At 40.3% G+C, this 23,777-nt stretch overlaps 1 protein-coding gene across 2 annotated transcripts in view; it reads right to left on the bottom strand.

Moving 5' to 3' along the window:
• GAB1 (GRB2 associated binding protein 1) overlaps positions 1–23,777 on the bottom strand; it is a 128,982-nt gene that overhangs the window by 14,870 nt on the left and 90,335 nt on the right. For both annotated transcript variants that reach the window (XM_065904397.1, XM_065904399.1), the window contains exons 3-6: positions 14,124–14,349; positions 9,194–9,795; positions 7,678–7,763; positions 7,183–7,486 (exon numbers count right to left, since the gene is read on the bottom strand). In XM_065904397.1, the coding sequence (XP_065760469.1) occupies positions 7,183–7,486; positions 7,678–7,763; positions 9,194–9,795; positions 14,124–14,349 (1,218 nt within the window). The remainder of the gene's footprint in view (positions 1–7,182; positions 7,487–7,677; positions 7,764–9,193; positions 9,796–14,123; positions 14,350–23,777) is intronic.

The following is a 23,777-nucleotide window of genomic DNA, read 5'->3' as shown; positions in this document are numbered from 1 at the left end:
CAAAGTATATGTACTTCTCCTCTACAGCCTGGAGGCAAACATTTATTTGAATGTTTCTCTGATTACTTAAGAAAAGTGAAAATAAGGAGTAAGAAATAAGAATACTAAAGTAAAGGCAAAAGAATGAACCAACTTTGAGGATACACTCTTCTCAAATTCTGAGGGTTGATAATAACTCATCTGAGCCTCAGCCTTTAAATCCAAGGCAATTACAAGTGGGCTTTAGGTAGATTAGTTTTATTTTTTTTTTTAGCTAGATTAGTTTTGAACAAAGAAAGTGACATGACACATTTTGTTTAGCAAACAGTACTGACTAGAGGTGAAATCCCCATTGCACTGTAACCCTTATAGATAAGCGCAATCTCACCCAGGATTGTCAATCTCTGGATCATGTGATGGCTCCCTCATGGGTAACACAATCTGATAAGTCTTAACCTCTGATTCAGATCTACTCCAGGATCCTTATTTGCATATCGACAAAGCCACCCCCATGTGGAGGTTCTGTAGGCTTTCACACTACATGTTCAAAAATGGAATTTAGCTTCTCCAACCCACCACGTATCTGCTTTGTTTTCCCTCTCCCCACTTGCTGAGGCAGATCTCTTAGGAGTTACTATAGATTTCACTTTCTCTCTAATCTCCCTATATCAATTTAAATTTCTATTTGTAATGACAATAGTTTGTTTTCCTTCAGCCAAGAAAATGACAAAATCTGAAGTCTGAAGCTCTTCCTTCCATCTTTAATGTGCACTTTATTTACTTACTTGGTTTATTTTTCAGAAAATGATGAACTCACATAGTATAGCTAAATGACCTCCATCTATACTTCAAGTGCCCTCCAAGCTTGTAAAACAATCACTCTAGGTCCCTGACTCGAGGCAGCTATGAGAACCACAGAAGGGACTTTGGTTAATGTGTTCCTGTCTGATCATCTTTAAAGTGAGGCTTCTAGAACCCTGGGTTTTGAAAACCTGGCAAACCACTCTTCAAAGAAGATGCTGAAGAAGTATGATTGTATAACATTTTACATTAAAAAAAATACCATTTTTTCCCTATCATAGCCTTAAATCTTAGAATGAACTTTCTAGAAGCTAATCTGAGTATGTTACTTGCCTCCATAAAACCTTTCAGTTGTGTTCTCAGAATAAAGCTCAAACTCATTAGCATGGACTACTTGAACCGCCAGGGGCCAGCATGTGACAGGCCTTTGGCATTCTTTCCTGCATTCTTAACTTCCTCCCTCCCACCCAAGCCAGTCCTGTGTTCCCCCGGGTACGCTGTTGATTCTAACTAGAAGATCTATCATTGTTTAATTGCCATTCATCCTCTCAGACTTTCCTCAGAGGAGGGAGCTAACAGTGCCAAGAGCTTACCTCAACCACAGTGTCTTTTTGTGCTAATTATGATAATGTGTTTACTTTTCTACCTCCTCCAGTAAACTGGGAGCTTCTAAATTACCTTTTCTTCCTTCGGCTTCAAGACCTCAAACCTATCCGAAGGTATATTCTATCACTGGGAGATCCTTCAATCTGTTTTGATGAACTGTCAATCTCTTAAAGCTTAATCTGATAGTTGTGTTTAACCTGATCAATGTTATAATTTTGTGTTTGTCTCTGAAGAGGAAAAAACAAAAAGCAACTGAATGTTGTTTCAAAAGTGGATCATTCCAAATATGGTCAAGGCTGTCAGTCATATGAGGTGTCAAGCTTCAAAGAAGTAGATGCAATACTTTTTGAAAAGTCCACACACGATTAAGTATTATTTTATTTTAAAATGCTTTTTATTAATTTTTTTTCATTGTACTGCAGGGTATGCGGGATATTAGTTTCCCAACCAGGGATCAAACCTGTGTCCCTTGCATTGGGAGCAAAGAGTCTTAACCACTGGACTCCCAGAGAAAACTCAAGTATTATTTTTACTTACATAGATTCAACTCAAAGTGGAAAATTTATTTTCTCTATCATTATAGGTTTAACTTAGCCTGTTTACTCATCTGAAGTTTCAAAGATGATGCTACTATTTCCAGTAGGCATCTCAAAAACCAAGAAAGAAAAAAACTAATTCATAACATTAGTCGTCTCTGTTAATTCCAAAAAGTAATCACGGTAGCACACTGGAAAGCTTCTACACTTGTTTGAATGGTCTTATACAAAGGGGACTATAATTGTGGTAATTATATTGGAGAGCATTAGTTGCTCAGTTGTGTCCGACTCTTTTGGAACCCCATGAACTGCAGCCCGCCAGGCTCCTTTGTTTATGGGATTTCCCAGGCAAGAACAATGGAGTGGGTTGCCATTTCCTTCTCCAGAGGATCTTCCCAACCCAGAGATGGAACTTGGGTCTCCTACATTGCAGATGGAGATGCATTTTACCTGCTGAGGCATCATAATGGAAGGTCAGGAAAAGGAAAAAAAGCCCAAAGGCAGAGGCTGTACTGTAAATATGCCCTCTATACTCATGTCCTTTAAACTGTAACCATCAATCCACAAATCTGACTTGAGTCAAACTTTAATACTTGCTTATATTTACTGGTGTCATTTATCCATCTTTAAATATGTATTATAGTACAAACATGATCTTTAAAAGAGCATGTTACTTTTTAACAACATTCAAAAAACTTCTTTAGAAGCTCCCTTGAAAAATATTCTTATCAAAGATACAAGTGTGCCAAAAGGATCTACCTAGGGAGGCTGCTCGGTACGTCTTCTGGGTGCTTTCTACACCAAAGTGGAGATCTAGCCAGACATGAAGATACTTTAACCAAACTAATGTATAGAAACACCAGAAAAAACCTCACACTGCTTTTATGAAAAACCAGCACAACAACTAGAGGTCAGAACTACTGTAGAAAGCCACGAATGGACAAAGCCAAATGAAACAAAATAAAAAGACAGCATACCTGGGGCTTGAACAGCTGCTATTAACATTTCATGTTAGAGACTGAATGAGCCTAGCAAAGTGCAGGGATGAAAGCTGGGAGGTTTACGTAAGGACTTACTTTAAGAGAAACCACAATATTTCACAGAAATTTCCCAAACTTTACAAAACTGCTTTTCCACTAAAATATGAAAGTTTCAACTGAAGCAATCAAAACAGAATTTGTCCTACATTTCCAATGACTCCTCTGCTTTCCTAATATTTAATACATGAAATTATGATTTTTCTCCTCTATTAATATACATAAGGCATGGCTCAGAACAAATACTCTTGTGACAGAAATAGTATGGGCGAAAATATAGCTACTACAGTTGGGTGATAGATAAAGGATCCATGAAAATACATTAAATATAAGTGTTTAAAACATGTATGTATTTCTGTAGCTTCAATTACTCGGAAGTATTTGAAAAACTCATCTGCTAACTACTAATTACAGCAGCTGACATCCATAATGGGTGGTATAAACAAGACTAGAATGTCACTCATCCACTGTAGACCCTTCCCAAAACCACAATCACAGAAACTGGTTATATTGGGCGTTGAATCGGTTATACTGAGTTTTGAAACTAACGAAGCCATATTTTATAGTGCTAGGTTTGCTTATTATGAGGTTTAGTTAATAAGAGATACTAGAATAACAGATTGAGTCATGTATCTGATGTCACAAAATCTGAAATGAAAACAGACTCATCAGATACTATGCACAGTGAGAAAAATTTCAGGACCATTTTATAGGTTATTAAGTTTTTTGTTTTTAAATGTATGCCAAGTAACTTAAAAAAAAGTATCTTAAAGTCTTTATTGAATTTGTTACAATATTGCTTCTGTTTTTATTTTATTTTTTTTAGCCCTGAGGCATATGAAATCTTAGTTTCCCAACCAGGGATTGAACCCACACCCCTGCATTGGAGAGTGAAGTCTTAACCACTGGACCACCAAGGAAATCTCTATAGTTTAAGATTTTAAGGATAAACTTTTCTCTAAGATCTGAAGATTAAAATGTTTTTCTCAAATAGCTATAACTTTCTAAAGTGAGTTGATAATGTGTGCCCTGCAGTATTAAATACTTTCTCATGCTTCCTCTCATATCATATATTAATTTTCAAAAGTAGAGCAGTGTTAAAGAACAGCAAAACACACTTTTTTTTTTTTTCTATTTGCATGCAATATTTCCAGGTGGTACTAGAGGTAAAGAACCCTCCTGCCAATGCAGGACAGTCTTCCTGGATGGGGAGATCCCCTGGAGGAGGGCATGGCAATCCACTTCAATATTCTTGCCTGGAGAATCCCATGGACAGAGGAGCCTGGCAGACTACAGTCCATGGGGTCTCAGGGTCAGAGATGACCAAAGCGACTTAGCACAGCACGTGCACATTTACTAGTTATCATGGAAACTTTCTGAGGTAAGCAAGGTAGATTTGTTATCCCCATTTTACAGATGAGGAAACCAAGTCCCTGAGGGCCAAGGGACTTGACCAAGGCTCACAGCTGGGGACTGACGGAACTGGTACCCAAAAAACACTTCTTATTTTTTTAAATTACTATGACTTTAGTAACCTCTTTACTGTCTTGCTAAACTTGTTCTCCTTTTTCTAAAAAAATTTTCTTTGCCAAAAACTATGTGGAAATTTTATTCTGGGTGCTTTTTCAGTTCATTTCGTATCTAAGCAATGATGCCAAATCAGTCATCTGACCCATGAGCTCAGGATGGTCTTTCAATAATTCAGTTTATTTTTTTTTCCCTGCTGTGCCATGTAACTTGTGGAATCTTAGTTCCCCTACCAGAGACTGAACTCAGGCCTTCAATGGTGAAAGCGCAGTGTACTAACCACAGGGCCACAAGGGAAGTCCCTCAGCTAATTTTTTAAAGATGAAACAGAATCTTCAAAAGTAACTATAGTAGAGTCTACAAAAGTTCTATAGTAGAGTCACCATAGGTTGGTTCAGAGCACTAGGATAATCTCTCATGTACTAGAACATATAGTACTTTCACTATACATAGGGAGGTATAATATGCAATACATACAATGTATAGTACACATGCCATATTATTATGCTCTGTACATAAAATAATATATACCATAATCCAGGGCCTATGAACTCTGTCAGACCTAGATGATACTAAAAGTGTGTGACTATGATCCTGCAACTTTTCCATATCAATAGGAACCTTTTCTGATTCTGAGTTGTGCTTACCACATGGAACTACGAACTGTGAAATACACAGGGAATTTTCAAGCTGTACTCTGTCGAGCCAGAGGGGAACAAAGCCTGAAGGACTCAGGGCTCTGTCCCTCACCCAAACCGCTCCACCTCCATAGTTATGCAGGACCTCAGGATGTAAAACCATTACGTTTGGTGTCAAAAGCTAGCGATCTGCTGCTCACGTGCAATAATTTAGAGGAAAACAAGAAAACAATCATCTGAGCATTAAAATGAAGATCTCTTTCACAGAGTTCATAACACTTCCATCTTAATCCTTCCACCATCTGTGGGCTCAATTATAAATCTACCCATGCCCAAACGTACGTTTGTTTGTTGTAGGCAAAGAATAAAATGACTGGTGATGTCTAAATAGATCTTAAAGCAAATGAAGACCCAGAGAAACAAGAGGAGAAGTTATCACAGAAAAAGCCTGGGATGCTCACGCCCTTTCTAAAGTAGCTAGCCCCGATCAGGGCCCTGCTGCCGGGGCCGTGTGGATGGCCGGGAGTGTGACATGACCGACTGCCCAGCTGTCTAACCGAAGATGGGGACAGACCCACAGGCAGCCCGCACGTGGGCTGGCCTCCAATCTACAGTGCGGACGGACAACTGAGACCCATCCGACGGTGGCTGAGCGAACTGGTAAGTCAGTAACGAACAAGGCAATTAGCAGGGGGTATGGAAGCTGCGAGGGCCCATAAAAAGCAGCCTTGGGAAGGCATCGTGGCCACAGACGCACATCGGAGGCGGAAGTTCTCTGACAGCTGAAAGCACAGAAAGTAGAGGAGACAGCATCAAAGAAAACAGGAAAGAAGGGAAGAATGTGAGGGAGAAGCAAGCAGGATCAGAGACCTTCCGGAGGACAGAAATGCAGGGAAGGCAGGACCAAGTCTCAGCTGCCACTCACTTTCTCTGTTCATTTACTTAGCAGAACAAAATAAAGCTCATTCTCTTGAAGATATTCCTACTCTCAGTCTCACACTGGAAACTTAACTACAGTAACTACTAAAGAGCCAAGACCAGGTTAATGAGAAATTTACACAAACATTAACATGCTTTTAAAAAATCTACATACAGCACATGAGACTTTTCAAATGTGCTGGATGCCCCAGAGACGGTGCCCCGCATCCCACCGCCAACATACTAACCTATTTGGTTGCCAAGATTAAATCACACCAGCAGCACGCTGGTTTTAACAACTCGAATCCAAATTGTAAAAACATGGGTATATATGACCAATTTGGCTGAAAAGTTTCTTTTACATCGAGTTCTTGACAAACCATGCCACCATAGAATTTAATGTTACTTATGAAGCCCAGGACAAAAGAACAGACCAGAAGCATTTGCTTATACCCCAGCCAAGGTAGAATCACGTTTCAGAAGTTGTTATACGGACAGAATAGAAAGAGTATACAAGCAACCTTGTACGTCTTAAATAATGACGTCAAGGGCACTAATGATCTCAAGTTTGCTTTGATATCAAATACTCTGGAGAAGAGGTTACCAAAGGGAAGAAAAGACCATATCTGGCTTGTAAAAGTGTATGTGGTGTGGTCTGCAATGTTCTGTTGTTTCAAATAATTAAATTAGCTAGTACAGCTTAGAAATCAAAAGATAATATAAGTAGGACCCCCAACTTTGGACTTCTTTTGATAATCGGATATTTTCCTCTAGGAGCTATGTTAATTTCACAAGTTTACAAAGGGCTGCCGCCAGACAATGGTTAATTACTCCATTTGCATGGGGCAAGCGCATTTCAGTTTTTCCTAATTATCATCCATGGCTTGCCAATCCTGGTGAATATTTTGGTTTGTAACCTCTGCTCTAGAGATAGGAGACTTAAAAACATACAGCATCAACATATGACATAACAATTATTCATCTCTAAAAAGGAATACCACTATAAAACAAGTGGATGACTAAGATAATGTGAAACACTTCTGAATTACTAGTCCCGATTCTGTTTTGGATTTAATGACAGTTAAATGCGGATCTAAACCGGCAACCCCTGGTCCTTTTGCCATGCCATGCTCTCCGTACCTTTTCTGTCTGGTTTGAGGTTCCGATCCACGGGGGGTGGTTCACAGTCTGCAACAGGAACTGGCCTTCTGGGAGGGGTCTTGGGGCTGGACCTGAAGCCCATATGAGCGGGAGGAGGCACTTGCATTCCAAATGAAGAAAAGTCAAATGTCCCTGGAGTCATTGGAACATAATTTGCTTCCTGAATTGGTTCTGTAAAACTGCTGGAATGTTGTCGTGGTGGAGAGTTGGGATTCATGGGCACGTAATTTTCATCCAGTTCTTCACTTGATACACTTCCCGCTGTCAATATGTTTTTGATTTTCTAAAACACACATACATTTCTTTTAATAAACAAGAACTATTGTCAAACAGGAAAATACAACTATAAGTCATGCCTATTCATGTGGATCTGAAGGGACTTTTATTTCAGGATATCATTTAGTCTCAGGGCCCTAAGTGTAAAGGTTTTGACGATGAAATACATTTGATGATGCCAAGGTCAATTATACTTACAAAATGGTTGTGGAAGCCTTCGAGGGAACTAGATCTATCACTTGGAAATGTTCGTGGAATATCATAGCAGTCTTGAGAACTAGCATCTAAAACAGAGAACAAACTATCAATTTTCTCCCCATCTTTGCCAGTTCTCAGGGTAATCAGGCATGACCTTCTCTCTCTCTTTTCATATATTCACACTTCACACACATAAAGTTTAAAAAGGATGCTCAAAGAAAAATATCTTAAATTGAAACATTAAATAACTAGGAAATACAGACACTTATAGGCTAACCAGTAGTAGTATTTGGCTATGACACTGAGACAGGTTATCTAAAGACGGAAAAAGAAATACTTCTATTTCCTCATCTTTTGCACCCTTGGGTCCAACTTACATCTCACTAACTTATAACAACCTCAAGATACATTACAGCCACTTCGAGGACTAAGTTAGAAATTGGTACTGAATGGCTAGACAAGTATTAGTACAAGCACCATTCACAACAAATCAGATCTTCATCTTCTTTAAAACAACTGGATAACACTATCACGAAATCCAAAAGTGTCAGGACGTAGTTTTTAGGGTCTGTGCCTTTTAAACTTTTTTTTTTTTTTTAATTTTCAGACCTCTAAGAACCTCAGAATCTAACCCAGACTCAACGGTACAGAAATTGGTAAAATGACTAGGGGTAAGGGGAGAGAGAAGATTCACAGTTTTAAAAATAAATAAAGCCAAATAAACAAAAAGCAGAATGACTTGATTGGAACTGAGTACCAACTGGCAGACATAATGTAAAAACTGTTATCTGGGAAGGAAACGAACGGAGTCCTGAGTACCACCTGGCAGACACAGTGTGAAAACTGTTGATCTGGGAAGGAAGGAAACAGAGCCGAACAGATGTGGCACAGAAGTGGCCGAAATGGGACACAAATACAGGAAGGGGCATGACCAGCAAGGCTTTGTGGCTGGTCCATTTCCTGTTCCTCTGCCCCGGGTCTGCTCACCCAGGATGTGGAGAGGAGGGAGAAACAGAGGCGCAGGCTTCCTGATGCCCAGAGTATTTATTACTAAGGCCACACTTCTTCAGGGCTGTAAAACTCCTCCTCTTCTTCCCTCACAGCGAAACACCCACACAGGCACACGCCGAACACACAAACACACTTCCCAGGATTTACTGAGACTCTGACACCTTTGCTATCTCAGGGGATACCTGCAGCGCTGAAGGAAAAACGGACTGTCCTTTAACATCACACTGCTTCCAAGAACAAAAAGAGGTTTTGGGGACTTTTCTGGTGGTCCAGTGGTTAAGGTTCCAGGCTTCCAGTGCATGGGCCACAGGTTCGACCCCTGGTGGGGGAACTAAGATCCCACCTGCCGCAAAGCGCAGCAAACAAATTAAAAAATAAATAAAACAAATAAAACATTAAAAAACAAAAAAAAAGAAAAACTGCAGGAGAAAATGTTAAAAAAAAAAAGAGAGAGAGAGATTTTCTACCATTAACCTCTAACCCGGGAGAAGCCAATCGTGCTGACCTTTTCGCAATTTGTTCAGATCCACAGTGGAAATGGTATTGCTACGTGAGGGCGGCAGGCCGGCTGTTGGGATACAGTAACTGCTATCAGTGTCCGAGGCCGTGCGTGCGATGCTGCACGTGTCCACAGGAGATCGGTCATGAGCCGGGTGCGGTTTCGGTGGCCGAGGCGGAGGAATATCTGGAATAGTGTCGAGCTTTGACGTCTGCCCCAAGGCGCCTTCTGGAAATGTCCGTGGAATCTGGTAAGTATTACCCGGTGTTGGAGGAATGTCATAACTAATAGATACATGCCTCATTTGAGGCTCCACGGTCGAGGTCCCAGACGGGGTGTTAAAAACATACAGTTCTCCGTCTGCTTCGGTACTCGATGGAGACACCTTTGGTAAAACGTCGTGGGAGTAGCTGCGGGGCAGGTTATAAAGGCTGGAGTCTACGGAGAGGGATGCAGCGCGAGACGGTGGAGAGTCGTACATCATATGCTGCTGGAAAAAGCCGTTCACTCCATGTTTGCTCTGGGAGGAAGCGGGGTTTTTATGAGAAGGGACGTTATCATTGCAGTCGGTTTCCGAAGAGGTGGATTTTGCAGAATCAGCATGCGTTCTAAATAAAAATGGTTAATGACAGAAAAGAAAACACGGTGAAGACCTAGGGCTACATTTTAGTAAATATACTTCTAGCTTAGCAATCAAAATCCATGGCTTTTTCTCATTCGATTTTTTGGTCTGTGTGATCCATCCGATTGAAAGCACGAATGTCCCTGAGTTTTTAAGGATTATGCACCAGAGAACAATACCGCCACCGCAAAACCAAAAGCATTCTCCCTAATTCCTGTTCTGTACCTGCCCACACCCTCAACTCCACCTATGAATTCCACACATAAAATCACAATTCCTGAAGCATTGGAATTAGAAAGGTACAAAACTCGGAGGAAGGTAAATGATTAAGGCACACGACACTGGGAAAAGCATTTCCTCTGAAGAGCATGCAAAAACTTCATACCAATAGCTTATCAAGGTGATCCTTAGCTCTTTAGCTCACCTGTGGCACTCTGTTGTCAAATCTAACGATGATCTGGTATTGAATGAATTCAGTGTGATCTACAAGGTGTCAACTCAATAGGTTCTGCGTATCTTCCTTTCTACTAATTTTCTTTAACAAATATTTAGCCAATGTCATAGGATCAAAGGATCAAAATACAAGCCATGGGGTTAGCCAACTCCAAACAATAATTCACCTTGAGAAATTTCATTAGAGTGTTTTTTATACTTTGGGAGTGTTTTCAGTCTCTGTATTTTGTGGTATCACAAAATTTGGGAGTAAGTCAAGATGCAGCTACCAATATCAGAGTGCTTGTCCTTCCTTAATGCTAAACTAGATCCCTTAACTACCTATGTGTGTTGTTCAAAGTCCTGGAGGAACTTAAACTCAATATTTAAAAAATAGTAACTTGTGATAGTTCTTTTCAAGGTCATATCTTCCTGACATCTTGGTAACATCTGACATTGGGTATTGCATTTATTCACTGAAACTCTCCCCTCCTGCCTGGTATCACAGGGACTTGACTGCAATATCTTGACTTTCCTTCTTCCTCACTGATTATGCCCTTGCTTCACTGACCAAGCCTTTCTTCCTATCTCTCCACCTGGAAGTGACTATCAGAAAACAGTCCTCTAAGTCTTTACTGCATACACCATTAAAAAATCCTCCTTTCCTGTAACTTCATCCTTACTGAATGCTGACAACTCCCATCTTCTCACCAAACTCTGAGTCCCATATCTGCAAATGGCTCAAATTTATTTTCACTTGCTTATCCCAGAATTCCCGTGCTCATGTGTACCAAATCAAACTCAATGTACCTCTCAAATTGGTGGCCCTTTCTGACTTGCCTTGACAAGAAATGTCTTTATCTGAATTGTCTAAACTGGGAACCCCATCGGCTTTGATTTATTCTCTTTGATCACCACCATCGCTTGGGCACAAAGTCCTTCTTTCTACCCAAGTTATCTTTTCCTCTTCTCTGTTCCCACTGTCACCACCCAAGTTCAGGTCTGGGTCTCTGCTGAAATCTGCAACACTGGATCCTCCTCAGTAAACTTCTTTCCTCTGGTTTCTCCCTCTTCCAATATATCCATAGTACCATCTGCAGGACCAAGACTGTTAGAAGATCAATATTTTCAAAACCTGGTTTTCATGTCACTCATCTAATTCAGAGAAAATCCTGTTAAGAGTTCCTACAGTCTATGGGAACTACAAAAAGCCCACAAACTACTTGGCACTGAGGCTACTATTATTAATAGCCTGGTTCCACCTTATACATCCAATCTTACGACCTGCTGGTTGCTCAATGGAACCCTTCACTCCAAGCAGGCTCTCTTCCTTATTGTCTTCCTCTGGGGGCTCTCATCTTCACTTTCCCTTGCCCTTAGGCTATTTTTACATAAATTTTTAATGACGGTCTCCTCCCACCAACCAGGTGTGGTTCAAAGCCTACTCCTCCTATGAAGTGTCTCACCTTCCATCTCGAAAACACATGCACTGTCCTTTCTAGGAATTTCTAACACATATTCTAAAATGTGCACTTCATTTAATTCAAACGTGAAGAGGAAGCTAGAAATACAATGAGTACTAAGTTCCCTGTCCCTGACTGGTTTAGAGTTTAATGGAGAATAAATGCAATTAGCAAGTTACTTCTGATTCTTGGAGACACGGAGGCCCAACTAGGATGCTGTGAAAACCCAGAGACATGTAATCCTGCCTGGGTGTTTGGGGGAAGGTCTCCTAGAGGAGCAGAAGTCTGAGCTCAGTCCTGCAGGACAAACATAGTTGTCAAGGCAATGCTCACATCTTGCCTTCATCTATAAGTACTTCATGCTTTACTTTTCAACTCTGAGGGTGACTGCACCTGAGGGCGCTGTATCTTATGTCATTAGTTTGTACCTTTGTAGAACCTAGCCAAACGGTGAGCCCATAGTGGATACTTCACAAATATTTGCTATTAAACTGTCACTTTTGCAAAATACAGATACAAAATATATCTGAGTAATGATTCTGAGCATAATGTCTGTGACAACAGGAACACGGTGATACCAGTGAGACTGATGAAAGAGGCTACATAAAAAGAAAATGTACTTAAATCTGTCACTTAGCTGTTGGCTTTTAAAAAGGCAGATACGGAAAAATAATTGTAGAGTTCCCCTAAAATAAAATCTTAGTTAGTAGCATATGCAACAAAGTTGCGAGTGTATAATTTTAAATTCTCACAGCAAACAAGCAAAATCAAGTTAGAATTTTATATTATTAACTTGTGATTTATAATTTTTTTTTTTTACTTTTACAGGTAAAATCCCATTATAACAAATATATAGAAACTTATCTTTGAAAGTTTTGTGAGCTTCTTCTGCTATCCTAGGGAATGGTTCTTAGAAACTAATTTATGGATCTTAACAAATGCTATGTAAAATTTTTTGAACAAGGCGTTTGTATGATCCTAGGGTCCAATAGCAGTCATTTCCTACATGAAAAAAAAAATCTTTCTTTTGTTACAAAAATAATTCTGGAATCTAATATGTTTAAAAAATATCTTTCATATTTCAATGCAATTCACATCCTCCTTAAATAATGCAAATTAAGACAAGAAATGTACCCAGTATTACTAGTTCTGGGATAGACTGAGGGCAAAAGGAGAAAGGCATGACAGAGAATGAGGTGGTTGGATGGCATCACTGACTCAAATGGTCATGAGTTGGAGCAAACTCGGGGAAACAGTGAAGGACAGGGAAGCCTGGCGTGCTGCAGTTCACAGGGTCGCAAAGAGAAGCACAGGACTTAGCAACTGAAAAACAGCAGCCTTACGAGGTGTCATACAGCTGCTGATGGCATCACAGGCATCATGATCATCTGCTTCTGGCTCAAACCTTATTACTACTTCCAGCCTTCCAGTTATCAACATCAACTGAGAAGAATAATCAATTAAAATATAATTAGCTTAGAAGAAGAGAGGGGTCTGGGAGCAGAGATAAAGATGACAGGGAGGGACTTCCCTGGTAGTCAGGTGGTGGACTTTACCTTCCAACGCAGGGGGTGCGGGTTCAATTCCTAGTTAGGGAACTAAGATCCCACATGCCTAGCGGCCAAAAAACCAAAACAGAAAACAGAAACAACATTGTAACAAGTTCAATAAAGACTTTAAAAAATGGGGCACATTAAAAAAAAAAGGGGGGGGTGACAGTTTGGGCTTGGGGAAAGGTTTTATACTTTTGGTCAAGCACTGAAACCCATATACTTCATTCTACTTAAAAATCTGTTAAGTCAAGGCATGTGGTAAGCTCTGCTTCATTGCCAGGTGTGAAGATTTGAAAGTTTCAAAGTTTTTAGCAATATATTTGATTTTGCCACATTTTAGTAACATCTGATTTGTTTAATCCACAGAATTTGCTGTATTGGGATTTTACCTGTGTGATTAATTTCTCACACAGATTCAAAGCAACCACAACACACTCACTGCAATGGAATCGTTTTGCTTTCAAAATCTTCTAGCAGTAGGTATTCCTCTCCTTCTTCAGAAACAAAAGATGACCCTTGGCTGGTTTACAATCACATAAGAAATGGAGCAAGATCACCATTTATAAATCAGTGACATCTGTTAAGCAAGTAACACTGTGAGTCCGTAACAAAGACTAAGACCCAGGAGACAGATTTCCAAAAAAGCCCTGAAGGCATGAGTGTTCTTAGCCAAAAAATGATCAACAATGTGTTTCTTCAATAAAATCTCCTGAATATCAGAAATCATTAGCAGAGGAACATCACCCTGAAGTGTAAGCCTAAGAGATGACCTTCTATAGATGGTTTCTTTTAAGCCTTCACATCAGGGTTAAAAATGTTTCAAGGAAAGGGGCCTAAGTGATGCACGCACACCACGCGTGGTTTACCTGCTGGGTTCAGGTTTCTTGCTTTGACAGTTGATTAGCAAGAGGTAGTCTTGAGGATCCTCCTGGATGCCAAGGGTTTCCAGGTGTGGTGGAAGGCTGATGAGCTGATAGGGAGGCGGCGCAGCAGCAGAGGAGGCATCCCCCTGGGAGGATGGTGGTGCTGCACTTATGGCCAATGGTAAATCGGCTGGTGCCGGTAAGGAGCTGCCAGGTGGCTTCACAGGATCTGCAAAACCCAAGTGTGGCCATCACTGTCCATCCCATTTTAAGGTTTCTTTAACACAGCTACTTGAAAGTTCGGGGATAAATCGCTGAAACACAGAGAACCTGGATAAACTAGGACAAGGTCAGTTAAAATTTGTACCATGTAAATGGTAATTCTGATACAGAAAACTATTGGTTCTCATTAAAAGAGATCTGAAGATAGGGCTCTTTCTTCCAGATGCTCTTAAACAAACAAACAAACAAAAGCCACAGTGGGGAATTCCCTGGCAGTCCTTTCACTGCTGGGGCCTGGGTTCAATCCCTGGTCAGGCAGTTAAGATTCCAAATGCCACAAAAAAAAAACCCAAACAAACCATGGTTAACATTGCCTTGAAAACTTTGATTTTGAGGCTATTGGGAATGGAGATGTTAGCACAAGTAGCAGTAGATTTTTTCCCCATGATAATCAAGTGGAAAAGCCAACCTTTCTAAGCCAAGCCAGCCTTCTAAGGAGACCCACTCTATTGTATGGTATCTACAGGCACATGACGCTGTGTACACCAGGGCCAGCTCTTCTCCCAAGTTTATTCTGTTGTTCATTCTTTTCTTTGTACCTCTCAACTGACCAGTCTTGTTCCAGGACTCACATTTAAGGAAACAGCTTTGCTTTAAGGTATCACCTCTTCCCTCAGCTCATAGCCTTATTTTCCATTTACTGGATTTCTGTAGTATTTTCATGCAAAAGCATTCGGCAGAGAAAGTAGTAATTTATTAAACACTTAACTGCATTCTGAGAAGACATAAGAAAATAGCTAAACTGTGTAATATGAGTAATTTGAAAACAACTGGAAAGCCTAGAAAAAAAATCTCACTGTATTCACTGACAACCAAGGAAATTATTGAGGACCCAGGAGAAAAACTGTTAGTCTGGTTAGCAATACGAGGCTATAAATCCAAGGAAAAAGGATAAATGCTCATATTCAAATATACAAATCTGTTTATATTAGAACAGAAAAGGCTGGGTTGAAACTGAGATTTTTCACAACAGAACATTACCTAAAGATGCTAAAACATGGTAAGAAGACTTAAAATGTTCTACAGAATAGAATAACAGGCAGGTCATTTGGTCTGTCAATTCCCTAGGGAAGGGCTACACCTCCGTTCTATCTTCTTTGAAATCTACAGAATAAGCCCACATGCTTTTGATGAGGTCTTTATGTATTCAACATTAACATCCACATATGCACTACAGCCAGGATTAAGTAACTTATTTCAAAACTCTTCTTCCTAGGCAGAGAAGCTCATATCCTAATGGTAAAGCCTGAATAATAACATGGGAGTATTGTATCTTTCACCCCGGATAGCTCAGTTGGTAAAGAATCCGCCTGCAATGCAGGAGACCCCGTTCAATTCTTGGGTCGGGAAGATCTGCTTGAGAAGGGATAGACTACCCACTCCAGTGTTCCTGGGCTTCCCTTGTGGCTCAGCTGGTAAAGAATCCACTTGCAATGTGGGAGACCTGGGTTCAGTCCCTGGGTTGGGAAGATCCCCTGGAGAAGGGAAAGGCTACCCACTCCAGTATTCTGGCCTGGAGAATTCCATGGACTATATAGTCCATGGAGTCGCAAAGAGTTGGACATGACTGAGTGACTTTCACTTCACTTCATGGTCATCTTTGGGCTTCCCAGCAGCTCAGCGGTAAAGAATCCACCAGCCAATGCAGGAGACGTGGGTTCAAGCCGTGGGTTGGGAAGATCCCCTGGAGAAGGAAATGGCAACCCACTTCAGTATTCTTGCCTGAGAGGAAATCTCATGGATAGAGAAGCCTGGTGGGCTACAGTCCATGGGGTCGCAAAGAGTCAGACATGACTCAGTGACGTTCACTTATGACAGGAATTCATTCATTCATTCTTTCTTATTTATGAAAGGCTAGAACAGAAGATGGTGGAAAAATAAAACTTTCCAACATTTATATGAGATAATGCCATAATTTCACGAGAACTCACATGAACCTCATCATGTCTGATGTTGGTTATGGTGTTTATAACAAACCTCATGAAATTTTTACTGCTTTGATTCTGTAACAAATATAAAGAGATTTATTCAAGGGGATTTAAAATGCCACAGATTTTTCAGTGAATCAGAGTAAATCCTCGTGCAGTGTTCAACTTCAGAAAACTATGAAAAATATTTACCCTTTAAAGAGCTTAAGAAAAATACATACAACATTGAGGCCAGAAAAGCAGCAGAGAGATCACAGAGTAGCTGCTGCATCCCATGTACCCGAAAGGGTGTGTTTACAAGTATATTTCACATACTTCTTTCTTCTACCACAGAGATTTGGTGAAACTGTACAATCCAGTTCAGTGTTTACTTCTGACCAAACAAAATCAAACCAAACACAGCAAAAACATTACTGTATAAAACAGTATGAATTCTAGTTTTCCACAGTAATTCCTGAAATAACTTTTCCAGGTGGTTGCTCTCATGGATACACTTTTCCTATAGCAGAAACCACACTGGATGGCTGTATACTACATGAACGGAGTGATTCATCTCAAGTGGGAAAACAGTCACCCAGCTAAGCAATCAGTTTTGTCCAGCCTTCTTTTTATTAACACAATGGGACTGTTTCATTTTTAACCCTCCATTTCTGCCACCTGCGAATGATGCAAGAGACTTTCAATTTTCTGGAAGGAGGGGAAAAAAAAGGAATGGGGATTGTTTTACTATCTTGTTCATGACATGGGAAGACTTGGGTATACTTCTAAGTGGCAAGAATTAGAGAGAAACTTCCATTATGTTCACTAGCAAGCTTACGGAAGAAAAGACTTCAAACAGCCGTGAACAGCAATCCCAGTCGTTCCGAAAAGCATTAATAACTTGGGACTCAGATAATGGACCATCTTTAACATTTAGTGTTTGGGATGATTTTACTCATGGTAATTTGACTACATACTCAACTCTGTACATTTCAATGCCAGTATGGCATGGTGTCTAGATATTCTATAACAGAAGATTTCTAGTCAAAGTTAACCAACTGATCTGAAAGAAGAACCTTCTCTTTGACCTTATAAAGACATTGCATTAGCCCCCATTTGACCCTATGAGTAGTTGAGCAGACTGTGTTTATCACTTTCTGCCTCACTTGGGTTTCTGACTTACTGATCTTTCTAAGTAATACCAGTATCATGTTTCTGGGAATCAAACATCAGCATAGGGTGTGCTTCTGTGTGTAAAATTATTTCCTGTCTCTTAATTCAGAAGCCATGACGAGAATCATTAGCATGTAGTAAAGGCCCAATAAGCTACTGTAGCAAACTCTTAGTTGAATTTTACTTAGAAAGCTCATAAGGACTGCTAAGTCTTAACAAGTCTTCAGTGAACAAGAGTAGATTCTTCTTGAGGAGAACCACAAATAATAGATTGGGTCACAGGATCCCTACCTTAATGCACAGGTTTTCTTTTTTACCTTTATGCACATTATGGTTTCTGGAACCATAATCCTCTGGAGTAAGTGTCCCTCCCATAAGATGGGATGGGGTGCCGAGATAATGCCTTGAAATATTCAAAATACTATATCTTTTAACCAAATGGAGCATGTGCTTAAGCCCAGGGAAGCAATGACACTCTTTCTTACTTGGTAAGGGAGACTGTTACAAAAATGACATGACAAGACCCTCTGATTTTGAAACTACTGACACACCCCATGTGAGCAAGTGGTGCATATAGGCAAGTCACTTCAGCCGTGTCTGACTCTCGGCAACCCCGTGGACTCTAGCCCCGCCAGGCCACATGGGATCCATGGGATTCTCCAGGCAAGAATACTAGAGTGGATTGCCATGTCCTCCTCCACAGGGTCTTCCCGACCCAGGGATCAAACTCGTGTCTCGTGTGTCTCCAGCATTTGCAGACAGGTTCTACGAGCACTACCTGGGAGGCCCAAGCATGCGGTAATAAAATAACTTATAATATATTCACACAGTGGAGGGCTACATAGGATGTAGAATGCCACATGGAACATGGATGGGTCTCACAGACTTAGTACTGGAAAAAAGTCAGACTCAAAGGTTTTACTGAGTTCAAGCATCGGCAAAACTGTAGTGAGAGAAGCAAAATAATGGTTGCATTTGAACTTTTTTCTGTGTTTTTACAAGGAAGACGCATGGGAAAACCTTGTGGGGGATTGGATTTGTTCCATTTCTTGGTTTGAGTGGCCAGTTTCACAGATTTCTATTTCTACATATAGATACAGAATGGATAAATAAAACTGTATTGAACTGTACACTGCATTGAACTGTACCTTTCACAGCAATTAAGTTATAGCTGAGTAAGAGTAAATAAAAGGAAATTTAAGTTCCCCAATTAAGAAGCAGTGCTTTGCAGAAATGGGAGCAGGTGCATATTCTCACACATTAGTTTATCTACTTTTCTAAAAGGAGGAATATCAGAGAATCACATTATTTTTTTTAAAGCCAGTATTACCCAGGCATTTTGAGAAAAGCAACTCAACTGATTAAGAGGCAAATTTTTAAACGTGCACCTGAAATGAGACCAGGAGCCTTTGCACCAAGCTGTGTTCAGCCCTAAGGCTGAGTTTCCTGGCACTTGTTTAGCAGATTTTATAGCTTCCACCTCAGTGTAGAAACAAAAATAAAACTGCACATTTCCAAGAAAAACAAAAGAAATTAGTTTCTAAGTCTCCAGACTACTAAATAAAAGCATTCATAGGAACCACACACAGTGCAATGAGCTAGAATTGAAAAACAGATTCAGCCTGCCAGCATTCTGAGTATTCAATAATAGCAATGGTCACCTGGGGCGGCGGAAATAACATGGTAACGATATTTTGAGAGGTTCCTGGAATCAAAACACAGGTCAGATTTTTCCCCTTTCCTTTTGTTTTCAGGAGAAAATTAGTTATTCTCCTAGGGATCGGGGATAGTTATGTTCTCAGACTGTAATGCCAAGCACAGTCTATTTCTTTTCATGTCTACTGAAACTAGTTACAGTGAAAAATCATTTTGTGTTATTAGTTTTAAGCCAAGAGTGGAAGCAAGTTTGGCTGTCTGGAAAGGGAAGAGCCCAGGGCTCAGGGGACAGATCTAGGTAAAGACAAAAGCACCTATTATTTCATGAGTGGGGGTGAGATCTATCTGGAAGCATGAGAGTATAAAGCAGGTAGTAAAGTTAATGGAAGAACAAAGACATTTTGATATTTGCCTTGTCATATTCAACTGTATAAATGTGATCACAAAGGGTAACAGCAGTTCTCTGTAGTTTAGAATTTGATACAAATCTTTACAGATGCATAATTTTTAAAAAGGCATCTAGCAAAGTCAGTTACTACAAATGAATAGGGAAATGCAGTGGTTGGCTTTAAAGCCTTTTTGCAGTTTTGGTACTGTGCATCAAAAACCAAAACTATGGAGCAAAATAAACTATTTGTGTGGATCCCTGATAGGACACAATGAAGACTGCTCATCTTTCACTGATTTATTCCAAGAAACTCAAGTCTCTAACACAGCCTAGTAAGACATTTCTAACTGTGGTTATTTGGGAGATGGCCAAGATGAATTTGTAAAATATCTAAACTGTAGAATTGAAAAAATAAACACAGTTGAATTCAGAGTTAGCTCAGGATCGAAAATCGAAAAGTATTGGCAAATTGAAACTCTTAGGGACTTGCTTTAATGAACAGAAAAGTCATTTGTGATTAGCGTAGCTCTTCTTGGTAACCAACTTAGCATATATACATCAAATTTGATTAATCATACTGAATTTGATTAATCATACATTTTCTTATGACCTCTCGCTTCATAGATACTGTGAAAATTACAAGTTCACAAACTGAGAGCTTCACTCAAGACAGACACACTTCTGATCTGTTTATAAGGATCTGAGTTTTGCTACTGGAAAGGTGGCTTTCAAGTTTTGAAACTTCCCCCTCCCCATGCTAGGAAGTTTACGAAGTGAAAACAGGCATTGTAACTGATTCTGATTAATGCCCCTGAAACCGCTCTGTTAAGGACAAAAATTAAGCTCTCAGTACAGTGTCAGTTATAGTCACAGAGCCATTTAAAACTACCGAGGCTTTTCCTGGCCCTCCTGAGACAAAAATCAGCTGCTCTCTATGCTTTTTTTCCTGTTTAGCAGAGCACCTATCAACCTGCATCATATTTCCTAGCATCTGCCTCTCTATGACTAGACTGGGCTTCTGAGATGGTGCAAGTGGTAAAGACCCTGCCTGCCAATGCAGGAGACTTAAGAGACGTGGGTTTGATGCCCTGGTTGGGAAGATCCCCTGCAGTAGGGAATGGCAACCCACTCCAGATTCTTGCCTAGGAAACCCCATGGACAGAGGAGCCTGGTGGGCTACAGTCCTTGTGGTCACAAAGAGCTGGACACAACTGAAGTGATTTCGCATGCATGAACTACTGTAAACTCTATGAAGGTAAGAAGTGTATTTACACACTCTCATGGTATCACACTTTAATATATATGTATACTTTTATATTATATATTATATAATATATTAATTATATAGATTATACTAATTATACCAACTATACTAATATAGGTTACATATTAATATTTTAATATATACTGAAGTACGACATATAAATAAATATAAACATATGTATACACACACAGACACATATGCGTATAACTTGTGCTGTGCCGTGCTGTCATTTCAGTTGTGTCTGACTCTCTAACCCTGTGGACTGTAGCCCACTAGGCTCCTCTGTCTATGGGATTCTCTAGGCAAGAATATTTATCAACTGTAATGAATTATTCTGGGTATGAATATTCTCTCATAAGATGCTCAGTTCTCTGCCTGTAATACTTCATCTGTCTCCCTAACTAGTCACCTAATATATATTGGTTGAATGCCCAAAGCCTAGCAGATCCCTGGCAAACTCAAATAACTGGGTAGATTAATGAATCAGTTTTCTAAAGCAGACAAAACTTACCTACTTCCTACAGCTGACTGGGTGGGTGTTCATCAAGTTCCCAGATGATAAGAACCATTCTACAGTGAACAAATGAACCAGACTCTATGCCTTAACACTTGTAAAGCTAATTTGGGATACCTGAGCATTAGACATTCTCATCTGGGGGGTTATCAACTCTAACCACCCTATGAAAGTGCTTCTAAAAAATCACACACTTACATTCCTTGACAGAAGAATGTACTAAGAGGGCATATAATATCCTTTGTTAACTAGGAGAATTATAAAGAAAACAAATAGAGAGACAGAAGAACACCTACTGGAGTCTTCAGATCAGCTGAATCGGTACCAATGGAAACACAAGTCTGACTTCATATCCCCCCAAACAAATTCTGAACTGAAAAGGTAGCAGGTAAAAGAACAACACTGACACAAAGACTATACAAATACTTCAATTATTTTAGCTGACAATCCATTATACAGTGCAGCAAATGTGGTGTCTAAATAAATCATTATCATTACTGACTGGCTGTTAAATAACCATTAGAAAGAGAGCCATGTTGTCCGTTGACAGATGAGTGGATAAAGAAGCGGTGTTACATATATACAATGGAGTATTACTCAGCCATAAAAAGGAATACAATTGAGTCTGTTCCAATGAGGTGGATGAACCTAGAGCCTATTATACAGAAAGAAAAACAGTGTCATATAAAATGCATATTTATGGAATCTAGAAAGATGGGACTGACGAACCTATCTGCAGGGCAGCAATGGAGACACAGACATAGAGAATGGACTTGTGGACACAGAAGGGGAAGGAGAGGGCGGGGCGAGTGGAGAGAGCATGGAAACACACGCATTACCGTATTTGCTGTATGACTCAGGAAACATGCACATTACCGTATTTTCTGTATGACTCAGGAAACATGCACGTTACCATACGTAAAGTAGAGAGCCAGTGGGAACTGGCTGTGTGACCCAGGGAGCTCAAGCCAGTGCTCGGTGACAACTAAAGACGGGTGGGATGGGACGGGAGGTGGGAGGGAGGCTCAAGAGGGAGGGGACACATGTATATATACCTATGGCTGATTTATGCTCCCCTGGTAGCTCAGACGGTGAAAAATCTGCCTGCAATGTGGGTGACATGGGTTGATCCCTGGGTTGGGAAGACCCCCTGGAGGAGGGCATGGCAACCCACTCCAGGATTCTTGCCTGGAGAATCCCATGGACAGAGGAGCCTGGTGGGCGCAAAGAGTCAGACATGACTGAGTGACTAAACACAGCACAGCGCATGGCTGATTGAGGTTGATGTATGGCAGAAACCAACACAATATTGTAAAGCAATTATCCTTCAATTAAAAATAAAAAATATATATGTACAAAACAGAATTTGAAAAAGAATAGATACATGTAAATATATAACTGAATCACTTTTGTTGCAGACCTGAAACACAACACTGCTAATCAACTGTATTCCAATATAAAATAAAAAGTTTTAAAAAATAAATAAAATTAAAAAAGATACATTGAATAAAAAATTTTAAAAAAAAGAGCCATCTCATTTGTGACTTCAACTTAAAAATCCTCCACTGCATTCAGCTACAGATCATGTATGCAAGCAAAAAAGGAGTTTAACTGGATTAAGAAATAATACCCACAGGTCCACTTGAACTGGGAACATATTTAGTAACTTTACAAAAACAACCAAAGCTTTAATTCCTTATGCACAACAATTTCTTGAGGCTTTTAATCAGCAGAACTCTGTTGAAGTGCTCTGTCATTAGCCTCCTGTCTAAATCAGTCACCTCCTTCCCTATCTCAGTGCTGTTTTCCCGTGAGCATTCTGGAGTCCCTCAGCAGGGGCTCCCCCCTCCCCACTGGGCCAATCCCAGTCCTAGAAGCCTCCTTCTCCTGGGGGCTGCCTGGCCAGAGAGGAAACTGTGCTGACCTGAGCTAATTAGAGATGATGACTGTTTCACTTGAATCCAAATCTTGATGTTGATTGTTAATACAATTTTTCCACCCCTCACCAAAGCTCCAAGTGCTCCTAAGTGCATATATTTGGAAATGCACACTTGTCGATGTGAGTGTAACCATGAAGATTACAGGGTCAAAGACCTCGGGCCACCTTTATTTTTACTTTTTGGCTCTGCGAACCTATATTAGTACTGGAGTCCCCTACACGGATTCTTAGTGTTTGTTTTAAAAAGTGGAGAAGCAGACAAGGAATCTAAATGGTAAGGACAGCTACATCAGTTCAGTTCAGTTCAGTTCAGTCCAGTCGCTCAGTCATGTCCGACTCTTTGCGACCCCATGAATCGCAGCACGCCAGGCCTCCCTGTCCATCACCAACTCCCGGAGTTTACTCAAACACATGTCCATCGAGTCGGTGATGCCATCTGGCCATCTCATCCTCTGTCGTCCCCTTCTCCTCCTGCCCCCAATCCCTCCCAGCATCAGGGTCTTTTCCAATGAGTCAACTCTTCGCGTGAGGAGG

The sequence above is a fragment of the Muntiacus reevesi genome, chromosome 13 (assembly GCF_963930625.1).
Source record: "Muntiacus reevesi chromosome 13, mMunRee1.1, whole genome shotgun sequence".
NCBI classification, from domain to species: domain Eukaryota; kingdom Metazoa; phylum Chordata; class Mammalia; order Artiodactyla; family Cervidae; genus Muntiacus; species Muntiacus reevesi.
Note: the sequence above shows the minus strand (reverse complement) of the source record. Positions and strands in the feature narration are given on the sequence as shown.